Source organism: Schistocerca gregaria, chromosome 2 (assembly GCF_023897955.1).
Source record: "Schistocerca gregaria isolate iqSchGreg1 chromosome 2, iqSchGreg1.2, whole genome shotgun sequence".
NCBI lineage: Eukaryota > Metazoa > Arthropoda > Insecta > Orthoptera > Acrididae > Schistocerca > Schistocerca gregaria.
Window position 1 is genome coordinate 819396524 of NC_064921.1, and position 20541 is coordinate 819417064.

At 42.0% G+C, this 20541-nt stretch overlaps 1 protein-coding gene across 1 annotated transcript in view; it reads left to right on the forward strand.

Annotated features, from left to right (window-relative positions):
• LOC126335151 (rab3 GTPase-activating protein catalytic subunit) overlaps positions 1-20541 on the forward strand; it is a 471879-nt gene that overhangs the window by 12745 nt on the left and 438593 nt on the right. The window contains exon 3 of the mRNA XM_049998120.1: positions 926-1062. Coding sequence (XP_049854077.1) covers positions 926-1062 — 137 coding nt within the window. The remainder of the gene's footprint in view (positions 1-925; positions 1063-20541) is intronic.

Below are 20541 nucleotides of genomic sequence, written 5' to 3' on the forward strand. Positions count from 1 at the left end.
AATGGAGGGACGAATGGAGACGTGTCGTCTTCAGCGATGAGAGTCGTTTCTGCCTTGGTGCCAATGATGGTCGTATGCGTGTTTGGCGCCGTGCAGGTGAGCGCCACAATCAGGACTGCATACGACCGAGGCACACAGGGCCAACACCCGGCATCATGGTGTGGGGAGCGATCTCCTACACTGGCCGTACACCTCTGGTGATCGTGGAGGGGACACTGAATAGTGCACGGTACATCCAAACCATCATCGAACCCATTGTTCTACCATTCCTAGACCGGCAAGGGAACTTGCTGTTCCAACAGGACAATGCACGTCCGCATGTATCCCGTGCCACCCAACGTGCTCTAGAAGGTGTAAGTCAACTACCCTGGCCAGCAAGATCTCCGGATCTGTCCCCCATTGAGCATGTTTGGGACTGGATGAAGCGTCGTCTCACGCGGTCTGCACGTCCAGCACGAATGCTGGTCCAATTGAGGCGCCAGGTGGAAATGGCATGGCAAGCCGTTCCACAGGACTACACCCAGCATCTCTACGATCGTCTCCATGGGAGAATAGCAGCCTGCATTGCTGCGAAAGGTGGATATACACTGTACTAGTGCCGACATTGTGCATGCTCTGTTGCCTGTGTCTATGTGCCTGTGGTTCTGTCAGTGTGATCATGTGATGTATCTGACCCCAGGAATGTGTCAATAAAGTTTCCCCTTTCTGGGACAATGAATTCACGGTGTTCTTATTTCAATTTCCAGGAGTGTATTTTACTCAAACAATGGAAAGTCCAGGATAGAATGACAATATGGAAAGAATAGATTGCTAGACATCACATTTAACATAGCTTCTATGTGGTCAATAGAAACATATTTTAGTGTTGCAATCTGTAGTTTAATTGATGTGTGTTTAGTATTTTAATCAGGTCCTTTTTTTCCAGCCCAATTCCATTATTCGTACAAGTGCATGAAACTGCAGAACATTATTATCTTGGTGTATGCGAAGCTAGGGGTCTGCGAACTGAATTTGAGATGATTCACCTAAGGCGAACACCACCTCACTGCAAATATCTTACAGGCAAGAATGACTTTTTTTTATCATTGTTTTTTAAAGTTGCAGAATTTTATTACTTTTTGTGTATTGTCCATTGCATCTTAGTTGAATTGTATTTGACAGATATGAACTGCCATTCAGAATAAAGTTCAGAGCATTGCCCCTGGCTAAGATTATTGAATTGAAGATCATAATGGTTTTTGGATGTAAATTAATTAATATGAATGCAAATAAATAGAATCTGTTGTGTGGTCTTATCAGTTTTAATATCTCCTTGTTTTCGAAGATGGAAACACTATTTAAAAATTAGGACAAGTGACCACTTGTGAAAATGTGAGTGGTGGTTGTTGTATGGATACACATAAGATTAAATAACCTAACTATCTTTTGGCATGATTGATGCCTCTTAGCAGCAGTGGCAAAAATCCAAATACTCCTCTCTTACAAACTGTGTTCTTCTACTCTATCTAATTTGATTATTTTATTCTGCATTGATACAATGCAAGACTTTATATTCCTAGAATCTTTTGTGAAAACTGTGTTTCATAACTTAAGAGGCCCTTCACAAAATGTTTCACGATATTCATGAATCAGTCCGCTGTACTATGCTGTATCACCGCTTTTCTGTGCACTTTACTACATTATTTCCAGAATAGCGAAATGAGCATGATTCCTGTGGAGACCATTAAGTGAACAATATATATACAGTTAGTGAACATGCAGTTTCATAAGAATATTTCTCATACAAAAACACACAGCCCACATTAAACTAAAACATCCTTCCTCCTTGAGATGTTCGCAGTGTTATTCAGTGGTTTGGTATTTAACTAATTTGTAAATGGAAATGATAATCTTATTTTATTACATTGAGTAAGTACTAAATAAATTTTCTCCCAGCTAAAGATTTGATCAAGTTCCTAAAGAACTCCAAATTAACGTTGTGTTAAAGTGTTGTCTGTAAGTTGTGTAAGTGTCACTAAATCACAGTTCATACAACAGATTCTATACAACTACGGATTATGATGGAAACAGTTATCTTCTACATCTACATCTACATCTACATGACTACTCTGCAATTCACATTTAAGTGCTTGGCAGAGGGTTCATCGAACCACAATCATACTATCTCTCTACTATTCCACTCCCGAACAGCGAGCGGGAAAAACGAACACCTAAACCTTTCTGTTCGAGCTCTGATTTCTCTTATTTTATTTTGATGATCATTCCTACCTATGTAGGTTGGGCTCAACAAAATATTTTCGCATTCGGAAGAGAAAGTTGGTGACTGAAATTTCGTAAAAAGGTCTCGCCGCGCCGAAAAACGTCTATGCTGTAATGACTTCCATCCCACCTCGTGTATCATATCTGCCACACTCTCTCCCCTATAATGCGATAATACAAAATGAGCTGGCCTTCTTTGCACCCTCTCAATGTCCTCCGTCAATCCCACCTGGTAAGGATCCCACACCGCGCAGCAATATTCTAACAGAGGACGAACGAGTGTAGTGTAAGCTGTCTCTTTAGTGGACTTGTTGCATCTTCTAAGTGTCCTGCCAATGAAACGCAACCTTTGACTCGCCTTCCCGACAATATTATCTATGTGGTCCTTCCAACTGAAGTTGTTCGTAATTTTAACACCTAGGTACTTAGTTGAATTGACAGCCTTGAGAATTGTACTATTTATCGAGTAATCGAATTCCAGCGGATTTCTTTTGGAACTCATGTGGATCATCTCACACTTTTCGTTATTTAGCGTCAACTGCCACCTGACACACCATACAGCAATCTTTTCTAAATCGCTTTGCAGCTGATACTGGTCTTCGGATGACCTTACTAGATGGTAAATTACAGCATCATCTGCGAACAGTCCAAGAGAACTGCTCAGATTGTCACCCAGGTCATTTATATAGATCAGGAACAGCAGAGGTCCCAGGACGCTTCCCTGGGGAACACCTGATATCACTTCAGTTTTACTCGATGATTTGCCGTCTATTACTACGAACTGCGACCTTCCTGACAGGAAATCACGAATCCAGTCGCACAACTGAGACGATACCCCATAGCTCCGCAGCTTGATTAGAAGTCGCTTGTGAGGAACGGTGTCAAAAGCTTTCCGGAAATCTAGAAATACGGAATCAACTTGAGGTCCCCTGTCGATAGCGGCCATTACTTCGTGCGAATAAAGAGCTAGCTGCGTTGCACAAGAGCGATGTTTTCTGAAGCCATGCTGATTACGTGTCAATAGATCGTTCCCTTCGAGGTGATTCATAATGTTTGAATACAGTATATGCTCCAAAACCCTACTGCAAACCGACGTCAATGATATAGGTCTGTAGTTAAATGGATTACTCCTACTACCCTTCTTGAACACTGGTGCGACCTGCGCAATTTTCCAATCTGTAGGTACAGATCTATCGGTGAGCGAGTGGTTGTATATGAGTGCTAAGTAGGGAGCTATAGTGTCAGCGTAATCTGAAAGGAACCTAATCGGTATACAATCTGGACCTGAAGACTTGCCCGTATCAAGCGATTTGAGTTGCTTCGCAACCCCTAAGGTATCTACTTCTAAGAAACTCATGCTAGCAGATGTTCTTGTTTCAAATTCTGGAATATTCCATTCGTCTTCCCTGTTAAAGGAATTTCGGAAAACTGTGTTCAATAACTCCGCTTTAGCGGCACAGTCGTCGATAACAGTACCATCGGCACTGCGCAGCGAAGGTATTGACTGCGTCTTGCCGCTTGTGTACTTTACATACGACCAGAATTTCTTCGGATTTTCTACCAAATTTCGAGACAATGTTTCGTTGTGGAACCTATTAAAGGCATCTCGCATTGAAGTCCGTGCCAAATTTCACGCGTCTGTAAATTTTAGCCCATCTTCAGGATTTCGCGTTCTTCTGAACTTCGCATGCTTTTTCCGTTGCCTCTGCAACAGCGTTCGGACCTTTTTTGTGTACCACGGGGGATCCGTTCCATCTCTTACCAATTTATGAGGTATGAATATCTCAATTGCTGTTGCTACTATATCTTTGAATTTGAGCCACATCTCGTCTACATTCGCATAATCAGTTCGGAGGGAATTGAAATTGTCTTTTAGGAAGGCTTCTAGTGGCACATTATCCGCTTTTTTAAATAAAATTATTTTGCGTTTGTTTCTGATGGATTTGGAAGAAATGGTATTGAGCCAGCTACAATGACCTTGTGATCACTAATCCCTGTATCAGTCATGATGCTCTCTATCAGCTCTGGATTGTTTGTGGCCAAGAGGTCAAGTGTGTTTTCGCAACCATTTACAATTCACGTGAGTTCGTGGACTAACTGCTCGAAATAATTTTCGGAGAATGCATTTAGGACAATCTCGGAAGACGTTTTCTGCCTACCACCGGTTCTGAGCAAGTATTTTTGCCAACATACCGAGGGTAGATTGAAGTCCCCACCAACTATAACCGTATGAGTGGGGTATTTATTTGTTACGAGACTCAAACTTTCTCTGAACTGTTCCGCAACTGTATCATCGGAGTCTGGGGGTCGGTAGAAGGAGCCAATTATTAACTTAATTCGGCTGTTAAGTATAACCTCCACCCATAGCAATTCGCACGGAGTATCTACTTCGACTTCACTACAAGATAAACCACTACTGACAGACACAAACACTCCACCACCAATTCTGCCTAATCTATCTTTCCTGAACACCATCTGAGACTTTGTAAAAATTTCTGCAGAACTTATTTCAGGCTTTAGCCAGCTTTCTGTACCTATAACGATATCAGCTTCTGTGCTTTCTATTAGCGCTTTAAGCTCAGGGACTTTTCCAGTGCAACTACAACAATTTACAACTAAAATTCCGACTGTTCCTTGATCCAAGCACGTCCTGTAATTGCCAAGCACCCTTTGACATTGCAGCCCATCCCGCACTTTCCCGAGGCCTTCTAACCTAAAAAACCGCCCAGTCCACGCCACACAGCCTCCGCTACCCGTGTAGCCGCCAGCTGAGTGTAGTGAACTCCTGACCTATTCAGCGGAACCCGAAACCCCACCACCCTATGGCGCAAGTCTAGGAATCTGCAGCCAATACGATCGCAAAACCGTCTGAGCCTCTGATTTAGACCCTCCACCCGGCTCTGCACCAAAGGTCCGCAGTCGGTTCTGTCAATGATGCTGCAGATGGTGAGCTCTGCCTTCATCTCGTAAGCAAGACCGGCAGCCTTCACCAAATCAGATAGCCGCTGGAATCCAGAGAGAATTTCCTCAGATCCAAAGCGACACACGTCATTAGTGCCGACATGTGCCACCACCTGCAGCTGGCTGCACCCTGTGCTCTTCATGGCATCCGGAAGGACCCTTTCCACATCAGGAATGACTCCTCCCGGAATGCACACGGAGTGTACACTGGATTTCTTCCCCTCCTTAGCCGCCGTATCCCTAAGGGGCCCCATTACGCGCCTAACATTGGAGCTCCCAACTACCAGTAAGCCTACCCTCTGCGATTGTCCGGACCTTGAAGGCTGAGAATGATCTTCTGAAACAGGGCAGGCGGCTGCATCTGGCTCAGCCAGAGACAGTGCCTGAAACCGGTTTGTCAGACGCACCGGGGAGGCTTTCTGATCAGCCTCCGGGGACGCCTTTCGCTGCCTGCCGCGCCTTGGAACGACCTCCCAATCAACCACAGGCGAGGGCTCAGCCCCACTGCGTTCAGCAACCGGGGCAACCACAGCGGCTGACCGATCTGGGGACAGACGGGACGAGGTTGACATCCCCGTGATGATCATTAAAACCACAGAATATCAGGCGCGCACAACACTGACGTATGTTACCTGAAACAATATTCTTCGCAACTCGTGCGTAATTAATTTCGGCTCCATACATCAGCTAGAAAAGTTTGTTATAACGATCGTGCTATGAGCACTGTTTTTAAAGAATCAATCTGATTCGAATTATTTTCATTAAAATGAGTTCGGGACCACCAGTGCACATTTATTTTTACACATTTGTATTACGTTCAGCATTTATGTCTGTAGAGTTCCATAATTTGAATTTGCCATGTGATAATTGTTAAGATGGTGGCAGACAATTGATAGAGACTTTCTATTGTTGGAGCAAATAAGTAAATATTTAAAATGTTTATTAAACGCTATAAACTATACTTTCATATTGTGCAGTATTTAGGCCTCATCAAGCAAACATTTGATTTGTTTCTAAGGGAAACACAGACAAATACGCGATACAAATAGCTATCATCTATGGCTGCGTTCGTTGCAGCGGAAATAAATAATTAACACACATAATGCTTACTGAGACAGGAATTAAAGTTACAAATAATTATTCACTCATATTTATAATAATAATGAACTCTATTTTCAAGTAATAATTAACAAATAATTACAATTTCTTAACAGACCTCAGTTTGATATGTGTCCGCAAATTACAAAAGACAACCAACAAAAGGTAAAAACAAAGGAAGACAAACGCAGATCATAAAAGGAAATTATAATTATCATTGTCTTTGTATGATACACATTGATATGTCTAATTAAATCATAGTATATTATATAAATAATTAATATTTGTAAACTTTTTCACTATTTCTTCATATGTCGAATGGATAATGTTTATAACTGTTAGAGGCGTAATTTCCTCTCGTTGCACTGTAGCCAAAAATTTATCTCGTGAATGTTACAATGCCCCTTGGGCTGAGAAAAAAAATTAGTTTATCTATTGTATATTTTTTTTATGAGTCCACGAAATCCATGTAGATTTGCTACTCTCAAGATACAAATGTTTAGTTTCAATGTTGTTTTAGACATGACAAAATTATAGTTGAATCGAGTAGTTTAAATGACTTCAGTGACTTTATTATCTCGGAAATTGCTGCGGATACTTCCCAGATTAACTTATCCCCCCCCCCCCTCCTCCCCCCCCCCCCCATTTGGGTTCACTGGACTCAGAAAACTGGGAATAAAACCATCCAAGGGCCTTCAAGAAAATACAGACACCTACTTTTAACAGTCAGGCTTGACATGAATGTAATAAAATATGCTGGAAAATGCAAATTTATGACTCTGTTGTAATCATCTGAGATAATGAATGTTTTCTCATGGTGGGGTATCATAAAATTTCCAAAGTCACTCATTTATCGAATGTCATAACAATTTGCTGCTGACATCGTGAGACTGCCCTTGCGTCGAGCTGTTGGACTGCAGACAGGTAGTGGCTGCTGCTGGACCGCCCTCAGCCGAGTCGGTGCGGCATCGGCTGCCGTCGGCTGCATCGTGGTTTGGATCTGTTGCTGGCTAGAAGTCGCGCTGCAGCAGCTCTTGTTTCTCCTTTCCCACATCCCTCAGTTTAAGACGGGTACATGAAATGTCAAAATATCAGCATCAGTGACAAGATAATTACTATTCTCATCCTGTGGAAAAGTTTATTATTGTCCATTTCACTTGCATTCACACGGATGGAATTAGACTGTTTTTGGAGTATGTTCTGTATTTTGACACTGTTCAACACAATGTAGTGATCCACATATAAGTTTATCACAATATGCACATTTTGAACACTGCACCATTAATTATACAAGTGTCCGTAGTGTGCTTCGTTCACTTAAGCGGAATGTAAATATTTTCGCGATGCGCTGCGTAGCCAATGTTGCATTATTGTTTTGCCGCGCGGCTGGCTGTACAGTCTGTCACATTAAATTTGGCACGCGGAGGCGCTTCATATCAAACTACTAAAGGTCATCAGTTCAAATTAATTATTAATACAGTCAACAGTACTCAATGTTCATAGTGTTGCTGCTAACTTTGACACTCCAAGAGCATTCACAAGGTTACGTGATCACAGTATTTATCACTGTTCATCATTATTCACAATGTAAATCACAGTTATTCACGTGTCCACTAGTTCCTGCGAAACACGTTTCACTGTTCTGATTGCTGTCAGTAGTTTTCCACAGTACTTAACAGACAATCTATATGCAAATGACACTTTTCAAGTAATGAGGTCTGGTACACTTGCACATAAGTTCATATTACCATGACTGAATAACAAAATTTTAAATTTTACACTGTCACGTGAACATGAGACAATATAAAACTTTCAGAATCTGCTACATTATCTTGACCATGAGATCATTACTGAACTGTCCTGATAACAGTACATTTCCATTTTTATTACAAATACATATATTTATATATTTTTTTATACGGATTGTTATTTACCATGTTTTTAGGACAGATGTCTATGTTTGGTTTATCTAACCGAAATGTTGCTCATAAGAACATTTTAAATGACTTCGTGATGAAACCTTGTACGTAAATCAGTACACATTCAGATTTTGCTTCACTAGTGGTGAAAGCAGTTTATTTTATTTTTTATTTATTTATTTTTTTCTTAGTCACACAGCTCACACACCACCAACACTCGCTACGTGTGTGGGACTACATGACTAAATCTTACGAAAATATTTTTGTTATATCCATTCGTACACACGAACAAATATATTATTTAAGCATTTTAATTATTTATATCCAACATATTGAAAGGTAAAATTCCTCACATTTAATGCAACAACACTCAAGTGTTTGTTAAGTTATTTATCCATTTTAGAGTAAAAATACATTTATTATGGGGATTCTCTACTCCTTGTTCAAATAATTCAACAACATTGCAGTGTAATACTTGACATAAAAGCTTATAAACTAATACATACATAATATTATCAAATTATTAGTGCTAATTATTTTACCATAAACATTATATTTACGGTTATGGGATAGTGCACTTGCACTTCTGATTGGTCCTTTGCATATCCCAACATTAAATTAGTTTTCCTATTGCAAATATTTTTTTTAGGTCTTTATGACAATACAGTCCTTTCCTCTTTCCTGTATTGACATTCTCTAGTGTATAGCACCCCTCATGTGGGATATTAGCTATTTTATATGGTCCTTCATACAGTAATTGCAATTTTTTATTTTTTTTTCTTGATTATCGATGCCTTGGGATGCGTCCTCAACAATACCAACTCATCGATACAATATTGTTGTGTCTTAGTAAGTTTTTTGTCAAACTTCGCCTTGTGGAGCTCTGCTTGGCGATTTATATTCTGTAGAGCTGTATCTAGTTTCTTCTGATAAGTTAATTGCTCCTCTTCGATCTTCGGTACTGGATTAACCCATTCGCCCACTTCGTTTTTCTGTTCATTCATTAGTTCACTGGGCATGAAACCAGTTGTCATATGTGGTAAATTATTATACATTTCCATGAAACTATTTAGGTATTCCACCCACTTAGTGTGCCTGTAGTGGGCGTACGTTTGGATTAACCGGTTGAGTTTCCTGAAAGTTCTTTCAACCAGGTTACTGCTCGGTGAAAACCTTGAAATTAGAACATGTTTGATGTTATATTCATCCATAAGGTTCTTCCACCTCTCTCCATTAAAATACGTGGCATTATCTGTTATGACAATTGATGGGCACCCGACAGATTTGAGGTAATCATTTGTCAATCTTTTTGCAATACTACTGGCAGTCGAGGCCGTAAGTGGGTACATTTTCACATATTTTGAAAATAAACCATTCACTACAAGCACGTATTTCACTCCTCCTCTGGCAGTTGGTAGTGGTCCTGCAATGTCGATGGCTGCCATCTGCCGCGGACCTTTTGCAATAATAGGATGTAGTTCAATATATCTGCAAATATTGCTCGGTTTGACCTTTTGGCATATTTTCCAGGTTCTGATAAGTTCTTGAATTCTTCTTTTTAAATTTGGGTAATAACAATACTGTCTTATCTTCATAGTACACTTAATAATGCCCCCATGCCTGATGTGTTAACCAAATTAAATCATCCAGCAGCTCTGATGGAATGCACACTCGCCATCTACTATTAGGATTGTCAGATTTGTAAAATAAAATGTCATTGCTCAACTGGTGACATTGGTGGAAAGCACTATGCGTCCCTGATGTTCTTCCATATCGGATCCTTTTCGTGACATTGTTTTACCCTTTTCCACAATGCTAAATATTTTTGTCTATTAGCTTTGTCCTTTATAAGAAGAATTTTATATTCTGTAGAACTTTCTACTAGAGCTGCAAACGCTGGTAATCCTCGTGGTAGCCTAGATAATGCGTCGGCAGTTATATTATCTGGTCCATGGTCATGTCTAATTTCAAAATCATACTCTTGCAAGGCGAGAGTCCATCGAGCTAAGCGCCCGTGCAGTAATTTGCATGTTAACATGAAACTCAGAGCTTGGTGGTCACATAAAACATTGACATGTTTCCCGTAAACATAGTATCTAAATTTTTTAAAGGCAAATACTACAGCAAGTGCCTCAAGTTCTGTCACAGTGTAGGATCGTTCACATTTGGTTAGGATCCTACTTGCAAAACCAATCATCTTGACTTCTAGCTTGTTGTTGATGTTTTCTGTTTGAAACAGGCATGCTCCGATCCCATAATTTGATGCATCTGTTGCAATAAAGAAATCCTTTGACATATCTGGCTGATGTAAAATTGGTGCATTGATAAGTCCCTCTTTGATACTGTCAAAGACCTTTTTGCATTTCGATGTCCAGCACCATTGTGCGTTTTTCTTTAGCAAACTCAGTATCGCTTCACTGTTAAGCTGTTGAGCTGTTAAAAATCTTCTGAAGAAAGATGCTAAGCCAATGAAACTTTTAAGTTGTTTCTTCATGTGTGGGTACGGAAAATTTGCAATTGCCTCCATTTTGCTAGGGTCTGGTTTTATACCTTGTGGCGATATTACATGACCAAGGAATTTTATTTCCTCCCTAGCAAACTTAGATTTTTTTCAAATTTACTGTTATTCCTGTTGCTCGAAACTTGTCTAGCACATTTTGTATTAAATCAAGGTGTTCTTCCCAGGTATCTGTTGCTAGCAATAGGTCATCAACATATGCTGTGACTCGATCTAATAACTGGGATCCTAGTACATGATCCAATGCTGCTATTAACACACTGGCACTAATATTTAATCCAAAGTAAAGAACACGAAATTGATAGCTTCGGCCTCCAAACACAAAGGCGTTGCCTGGATTCTTCTGATAAGAGGATTTGCCAAAATGAAGAACGCAAATCGAGTGAGGTTAGATATTTCTTGCCAAAAAACTTCTGAATTTGTTTGTCTAAATTTTCAGGTCTCGTTCGCACTGGCACTATAATCTTATTGATGTCTCGTGCATCGAGAACTAAGCGTATACTTTTATCTTCTTTGGTTATTGCTAATAGGGGACTGCTATATGGCGAATTAGATTTTTCAATAATGCCCCAATCCACCATTTTTCGGATTTCTTATATCACTTTGTTTTTCTTAGTCCAGGGGACCAAGTAAGATGCTCTGCAATAGGTCTTGTGCGGATATACTTTCATATTATACTGGTAATCTTTTATGATTCCTGGGCATTCAGTGAATACTTCGAGGTATCCGGATAATAATTCTGTTAATTGTCTAGCCTCTGAAGCATTAATGCAAGTTGCCTCCTGTACTTTCTCTTCTATTGTTGTGACTATGTCACTCACGTTGCTGGGTGCATCGTTATTTCGATTTTTGTGACACATCTGTGGGTGCTTATGATCCAACACTAACAACTTCTGTTTGCTGACAGAAAGATTCATTTTTCTCATCAGTGGAAGGTTCCCACCGAACTCCCGATTCAGCATTAATGTTATGGGTCACTGTTGGTACTTAAGTGCACATGTCCCACGGGCGTGATCAATTACAGTTTCTCTTTCCCGAAGGAAGTCAAGACCCAGAAGCACCAGTACTGACAAGTTATCCATTAGTAGGAACGTGCATAATAAGCTATCATTTCCCAAGGAAACTTCCACCTGTTTCTGGTATTTTATACTCTGTGTCTTTTTTCCCAATGCCCCTATAACCTCACAATTTGCAACCGGCAAAATCGGCAATCTCCTTATCTCTGATACCTTCTTGAAAAACTGCATGTTCATAATTGATACATACAGAATAGTAGTTGTTACACCATTTACAGCCCCAGTGACATTTGCTTGGATATTTTCCCTTTGTGGTTTAGCAGAGACAGCAGGTTCCTGATATAGCTCATCTTCGATCCTGTTGCCATCCTGATACCGTGTCATGTTTACTTCTTGTTCTGTCGACCTATTGCCTTCATTGTTGTCCTCGGTCACCTGGCAAAGGCCTACAGGGACCAAAAGGGAAGACAAATGCAGATCATAAAAGGAAATTACAATTATCATTGTCTTTGTATGATACACATCGATATGTCTAATTACATCATAGTATATTATATAAATAATTAATATTTGTAAACTTTTTCACTATTTTTTCATATGTCGAATGGATAATGTTTATAACTGTTAGTCATAATTTCCTCTCGTCGCACTGTAGCCAAAAATTTATCTCGTGGATGTTACATTCTCTGTCATTGTTCTTCCCTGACACAGAATGTCCTGTGAATTTCTTGATTTTCTCCTTTTGTTCTGCACTTTATGTTGCAGTCTCTTTACTAAAAATACTACTTGCACCTTGTCTGAATTTTGTGTTGATTTTTCACTTGCAGATGCAATTTTCATCTTCAGTTTTAACTGTAGAATTTTATCACTGATGGAGGAGCATGCAATGATAAGTATCTATAGATGTTGGAAAATTAATTTGTTTCTATTCACTGACAAGTCTAGAGAAAATAAATTTTATCTACATTATTTTTGATAAATAAATCAAATTTTAACCATTATATTTCAGAGGTCCCAACATTCTCCAGGTTTCACTTTTCCTTTTCATCTTTAATCATTTCATTTTTAATAATTTCAGTTGAATTAGATTCACAGCAATGAAATGAGAGGATAGGTAGGAATGAAATTAGTAAAGATGTTGATTTGAAATGAGATCTTTGAAAATTGATTAGAAATACTGAACCTGGAATGTAATAAATATTTGATTAGTATTGAAAATGTGAGCCAGACCAGAACCTGGATCTCGGCACATCTCCAGGTCTGACTTTATTATACGTTTTCATTGTAACTGATTTTGCCTCCTATTACTTCAAACACTGTAACCAGAGGCTCTCCCACAAGGCATATGGTAACAGTGTACCACCTTCATCAAATCCATACCCATAGGGTACTTTTATGATGCAGCTTTGCTACTGTCATGTCGCTGGTCACCAGGGGCATTTGTCCTGCTAGCTGAGTGCATTACATGCAGAGGTGTGAAGTTAAAATGATGATGTCCACATCGTCTGATGACAGTGACTTGTTTGTAACAAAACTGTGGTTATTTGCAAGGTGGTGGGGAGTGTATCATATGCATCTGAATGTCACAACAATATTCTGAGAAGGAAAGTTGCTACTCACCATACAGTGGAGGTGCTGAGTCACAGATAGGCATGGCACAACAAAAAGATTTTCACACTTACAGCTTTCGGCCAATGCCTATCTGCGACTCAGCATCTTTGCTATATGGTGAGTAGCAACTTTCCTTCTCCGAATATTGTTACATTCCATCCTGGATTCTCCATTGTTTGAATGCCACAACAAACTTTTCAATATATTTTAAATATTATTAACCTTCATAATCTACTAATAAGCAGCTGCTAGTCACAATGATGTAAAACTTTGTTTGTTACTTTCATGTTTAATGGATCATTTTGCATGATAAATCTTAAGGATGTGGAATGAATCATTTTAAATTCACATCACAGATTAATTTGTACATGTGGCTATGTGCAGACATTTCTAATGTTTTGTTACAAAAAGTAAAAAAGATATACGAATCTGAGTTGGTAATTCTTGACCATCAACTTTTACACATCAAAGTAACAGAAATTCTTTTACAGGGTGGAAGGAGTTATCAAGCAGAAACTTTCTCAGTTTGTTTTCAAACTATACTGTGCTGTCTCTCAGATATTTTATATCACTGGATAAGTGACCAGAAATTTTTGTTTCAGCATTGTGCACCCCTTTTTGTTCTAAAGACATTGGTGTGAAGTAATGAATGCCATTTTTCCTTCTGGTATTGTAATTTTGTACATCATTGTTCCTTTTGAACTGTAGTGGGTTATTTACAACAAACTTCATGAGGGAATAAATATACTGTGAAGCAGTAGCCACAGTGCCCAACCCCTTAAACAGGTGTCTACAAGACGATCATGGGTGAACACCAATAAGCCTGGGGAAACCCCATATGTGATCTCTCACTAGTCAGAATTATGACTTCAGACTATATTGATTGAATTACTAAGTACAACTTTCTGCATTCTTTTGGCTAGACATGACATTATTCATTGGTTGGCTATATCATCAATCCCATAAAACGTCAATATCCAGGAGACTACTATGATTCACACAGTCATGATACACTCCTGGAAATTGAAATAAGAACACCGTGAATTCATTGTCCCAGGAAGGGGAAACTTTATTGACACATTCCTGGGGTCAGATACATCACATGATCACACTGACAGAACCACAGGCACATAGACACAGGCAACAGAGCATGCACAATGTCGGCACTAGGACAGTGTACATCCACCTTTCGCAGCAATGCAGGCTGCTATTCTCCCATGGAGACGATCGTAGAGATGCTGGGTGTAGTCCTGTGGAACGGCTTGCCATGCCATTTCCACCTGGCGCCTCAGTTGGACCAGCGTTCGTGCTGGACGTGCAGACCGCGTGAGACGACGCTTCATCCAGTCCCAAACATGCTCAATGGGGGACAGATCCGGAGATCTTGCTGGCCAGGGTAGTTGACTTACGCCTTCTAGAGCATGTTGGGTGGCACGGGATACATGCAGACGTGCATTGTCCTGTTGGAACAGCAAGTTCCCTTGCCGGTCTAGGAATGGTAGAACGATGGGTTCGATGACGGTTTGTATGTACCGTGCACTATTCAGTGTCCCCTCGACGATCACCAGAGGTGTACGGCCAGTGTAGGAGATCGCTCCCCACACCATGATGCCGGGTGTTGGCCCTGTGTGCCTCGGTCGTATGCAGTCCTAATTGTGGCGCTCACCTGCACGGCGCCAAACACGCATACGACCATCATTGGCACCAAGGCAGAAGCGACTCTCATCGCTGAAGACCACACGTCTCCATTCGTCCCTCCATTCACGCCAGTCGCGACACCACTGGAGGCGGGCTGCATGATGTTGGGGCGTGAGCGGAAGACGGCCTAACGGTGTGCGGGACCGTAGCCCAGCTTCATGGAGACGGTTGCGAATGGTCCTCACCGATACCCCAGGAGCAACAGTGTCCCTAATTTGCTGGGAAGTGGCGGTGCGGTCCCCTACAGCACTGCGTAGGATCCTACGGTCTTGGCGTGCATCCGTGCATCGCTGCGGTCCGGTCCCAGGTCGACGGGCACGTGCACCTTCCGCCTACCACTGGCGACAACATCGATGTACTGTGGAGACCTCACGCACCACGTGTTGAGCAATTCGGCGGTACGTCCACCCGGCCTCCCGCATGCCCACTATACGCCCTCGCTCAAAGTCCATCAACTGCACATATGGTTCACGTCCACGCTGTCGCGGCATGTTACCAGTGTTAAAGACTGCGATGGAGCTCCGTCTGCCACGGCAAACTGGCTGACACTGACGGCGGCGGTGCACAAATGCTGCACAGCTAGCGCCATTTGACGGCCAACACCGCGGTTCCTGGTGTGTCCGCTGTGCCGTGCGTGTGATCATTGCTTGTACAGCCCTCTCGCAGTGTCCGGAGCAAGTATGGTGGGTCTGACACACCGGTGTCAATGTGTTCTTTTTTCCATTTCCAGGAGTGTAGATGAAAAAGGAGCCTTTTTTTTGCCCACCTCCTTGCCCCACAACCTCACAACTTCCTGACACTGTGGCTGTTGGCATTCTAATCCCTCCACACCCCACCAGACAGCGTTTGTCTCTCTCCCCACCCACCATACACCATTCCTTCGCCTTCTCTGCCCCCTACAGTGTGGCCTGAGCTCCCAGTTGGTGCACATCGACAGCGCAGAAAGATACGTATATAGCTTCTTTTCTGTGTTTACTACGTAGATTCTTACTTAAATTGCGTGTGAGTTTTGTATAGGAGGTGTAATTTGGAATTTCATAAATTCAAGCAGGTTGTAGCACAATCATTAGGCATTTGTACAGGTTAGTTCATACATTTTTTGCATGTTTACCTTGTGTTATCTAGGGACGGACTCATGTTTCAGTAACTGTTGTTCAGCATCAATTAGAATGGACAGTGACTGTGACTGCTGTGTTCGGATGTGGGCTGAGTTGGCATCCCTTTGCTCACAGCTGCAGGCGGCGCTGACTTTGGTCGTGCAGCTTGAGGCTGTTGCCAATGGGCACCACTGTGGGGAGCCGGACTTGGGTATCACGGGAATGTCAACCTCGTCCCGTCTGCCCCTAGATCGGTCTGCCGCTGTGGTTGCCCCAGTTGCTGCCCGCAGTGAGACTGAGCCTTCACCTGTGGTTGATTGGGAGGTCGTTCCAAGGTGTGGCAGGCAGCGAAAGGCGTCCCCAGAGGCTGATCAGAAAGCCTCCCCAGTATGTCTGACAAACAGGTTTCAGGTACTGTCTCTGGCTGAGCCAGATGCAGCTGCCTGTCCTGTTTCAGAGGATGATTCTCAGCCTTCAAGGTCCGGGCAGTCTCACAGGGTGGGCTTATTGGTATTTGGGAGCTCCAATGTTAGGTGCGTAATGGGGCCACTTAGGGATATGGTGGCTAAGGAGGGGAAGAAATCCAGTGTGCACTCCGTGTGGAGTCATTCCTGATGTGGAAAGGGTCCCTCCGGATGCCATGAAGAGCGCAGGGTGCAGCCAGCTGCAGGTGGTGGCACATGTCGGCACTAATGACGTGTGTTGCTTTGGAACTGAGGAAGTTCTCTCTGGATTCCAGCCACTATCTAATTTGGTGAAGGCTGCCGGTCTTGGTCACGAGATGAAGACAGAGCTCACCATCTGCAGTATCGTTGACAGAACCGACTGCGGACCTTTGGTGCAGAGCCGGGTGGAGGGTCTGATTCAGAGGCTCAGATGGTTTTGCGACTGTGTCTGTGTTGGCTGCAGATTCAGTTACTTGCGCCATAGGGTGGTGGGGTTTCGGGTTCCGCTGAATAGGTCAGGAGTTCATTACACTCAGCTGGCGGCTACATGGGTAGCGGAGGCTGCGTGGCATGGACTAGGCACTTTTTTAGGTTAGAAGGCCTCAGGAAAGTAAGGGGTGGGCTGCAATCTCAAAGGGTGCATGGCAAATACAGGGTGTGCTTGGATCAAGGAACAGTTGGAATTGTAGTTGTAAATTGTTGTAGTTGCGCTGGGAAAGTCCCTGAGCTTCAAGCGCTACTAGAAATCACAGAAGCTGAAATCGTTATAGGTACAGAAAGCTGGCTAAAGCCTGAAATAAGTTCTGCAGAAATTTTTACAAAGTCTCAGATGGTGTTCAGGAAAGATAGATTAGGCAGAATTGATGGTGGAGTGTTTGTGTCTGTCAGTAGTGGTTTATCTTGTAGTGAAGTCGAAGTAGATACTCTGTGCGAATTGCTATGGGTGGAGGTTATACTTAACACCCGAACTAAGTTAATAATTGGCTCCTTCTACCGACCCCCAGACTCCGATGATATAATTGCTGAACAGTTCAGAGAAAATTTGAGTCTCGTAACAATTAAATACCCCACTCATACGGTTATAGTTGGTGGAGACTTCAACCTTCCCTCGATATGTTGGCAAAAATACTTGCTCAAAACCAGTGGTAGGCAGAAAACATCTTTCGAGATTGTCCTAAATGCTTTCTGTGAAAATTATTTCAATCAGTTAGTCCACGAACCCACGTGAATTGTAAATGGTTGTGAAAACACACTTGACCTCTTAGCCACAAACAATCGAGAGCTAATAGAGAGCATCATGACTGATGGGGGGATTAGTGATCAAAAGGTCATTGTAGCTAGGCTCAATACCGTTTCTTCCAAATCCACCAGAAACAAACGCAAAATAATTTTATTTAAAAAAGCGGATAAAGTGTCACTAGAAGCCTTCCTAAGAGACAATCTCCATTGTTTCCGAACTGACTATGCAAATGTAGATGAGATGTGGCTCAAATTCAAAAACAGTAGCAACAGCAATTGATTCATACCTCATAAATTGGTAAGAGATAGAACTGATACCCCATGGTACACAAAATAGGTCCGAATGCTGTTGCAGAGGCAACGGAAAAAGCATGCGAAGTTTAGAAGAAAACAAAACCCCGAAGATTGGCTAAAATTTACAGAGGCGCGAAATTTGGCACGGACTTCAATGCGAGATGCCTTTAATAGTTTCCACAAATAAACATTGTTTCGAAATTTGGTAGAAAATCCAAAGAAATTCTGGTCGTATTTAAAGTACACAAGTGGCAAGACACAGTCAATACCTTCGCTGCACAGTGCCGATGGTACTGTTACCGACGACTGTGCCGCTAAAGCGGAGTTATTGAACGCAGATTTCCGAAATTCCTTCACCAGGGAAGACAAATGGAATATTACAGAATTTGAAACACGAACAGTTGCTAGCATGAGTTTTTTAGAAGTAGATACCTTAGGGGTTGCGAAGCAACTCAAATCACTTGATACAGGCAAGTCTTCAGGTCCAGATTGTATACTGATAAGGTTCCTTTCAGATTACGCTGATACAATAGCTCCCTACTTAGCAATCATATACAACCGCTGGCTCACCTATAGATCTGTACCTACATATTGGAAAATTGCGCAGGTCGCACCAGTGTTTAACAAGGGTAGTAGGAGTAATCCATTGAACTACAGACCCATATCATTGTCATCAGTTTGCAGTAGGGTTTTGAAGCATATATTATGAATACCTCGAAGGGAACAATCTATTGATACGTAATCAGCATGGTTTCAGAAAACATCGTTCTTGTGCAACACAGCTTGCTCTTTATTCTCATGAAGTAATGGCCGCTATCGACAGGGGATCTGAAGTGGATTCCATATTTCTAGATTTCCAGAAAGCTTTTGACGCCATCCCTCACAAGCGACTTCTAATCAAGCTGCGGGCCTATGGGTTATCATGTCAGTTGTGTGACTGGATTAGTGATTTCCTGTCAGGAAGGTCACAGTTCGTAGTAATAGGCGGCAAATCATCAAGTAAAACTGAAGTGATATCATGTGTTCCCCAGGGAAGCGTCCTGGGACCTCTGCTGTTCCTGATCTATATAAATGACCTGGGTGACAATGTGAGCAGTTCTCTTAGGTTGTTCGCAGATGATGCTGTAATTTACCGTCTAGTAAGGTCATCCGAAGACCAGTATCAGTTGCAAAGCGATTTAGAAAAGATTGCTGTATGGTGTGGCAGGTGGCAGTTGACGCTAAACAATGAAAAGTGTGAGGTGATCCACATGAGTTCCAAAAGAAATCCGTTGGGATTTGATTACTCGATAAATAGTACAACTCTCAAGGCTGTCAATTCAACTAAGTACCTGGGTGTTAAAATTACGAACAACTTCAGTTGGAAAGACCACATAGATAATCTACATCTACATCTACATCTACATCCGTACTCCGCAAGCCACCTGACGGTGTGTGGCGGAGGGTACCCTGAGTACCTCTATCGGTTCTCCCTTCTATTCCAGTCTCGTATTGTACGTGGAAAGAAGGATTGTCGGTATGCTTCTGTGTGGGCTCTAATCTCTCTGATTTTATCCTCATGGTCTCTTCGCGAGATATACGTAGGAGGGAGCAATATACTGCTTGACTCTTCGGTGAAGGTATGTTCTCGAAACTTCAACAAAAGCCCGTACCGAGCTACTGAGCGTCTCTCCTGCAGAGTCTTCCACTGGAGTTTATCTATCATCTCCGTAACGCTTTCGCAATTACTAAATGATCCTGTAACGAAGCGCGCTGCTCTCCGTTGGATCTTCTCTATCTCTTCTATCAACCCTACCTGGTGCGGATCCCACACTGCTGAGCAGTATTCAAGCATTGGGCGAACAAGCGTACTGTAACCTACTTCCTTTGTTGTCGGATTGCATTTCCTTAGGATTCTTCCAATGAATCTCAGTCTGGCATCTGCTTTACCGACGATCAACTTTATATGATCATTCCATTTTAAATCACTCCTAATGCGTACTCCCAGATAATTTATGGAATTAACTGCTTCCAGTTGCTGACCTGCTATTTTGTAGCTAAATGATAAGGGACCTATCTTTCTATGTATTCGCATCACATTACACTTCGCTACATTGAGATTCAATTGCCATTCCGTGCACCATGCGTCAATTCGCTGCAGATCCTCCTGCATTTCAGTACAATTTTCCATTGTTGCAACCTCTCGATACACCACAGCATCATCTGCAAAAAGCCTCAGTGAACTTCCGATGTCATCCACCAGGTCATTTATGTATATTGTGAATAGCAACGGTCCTATGACACTCCCCTGCGGCACACCTGAAATCACTCTTACTTCGGAAGACTTCTCTCCATTGAGAATGACGTGCTGCGTTCTGTTATCTAGGAACTCCTCAATCCAATCAC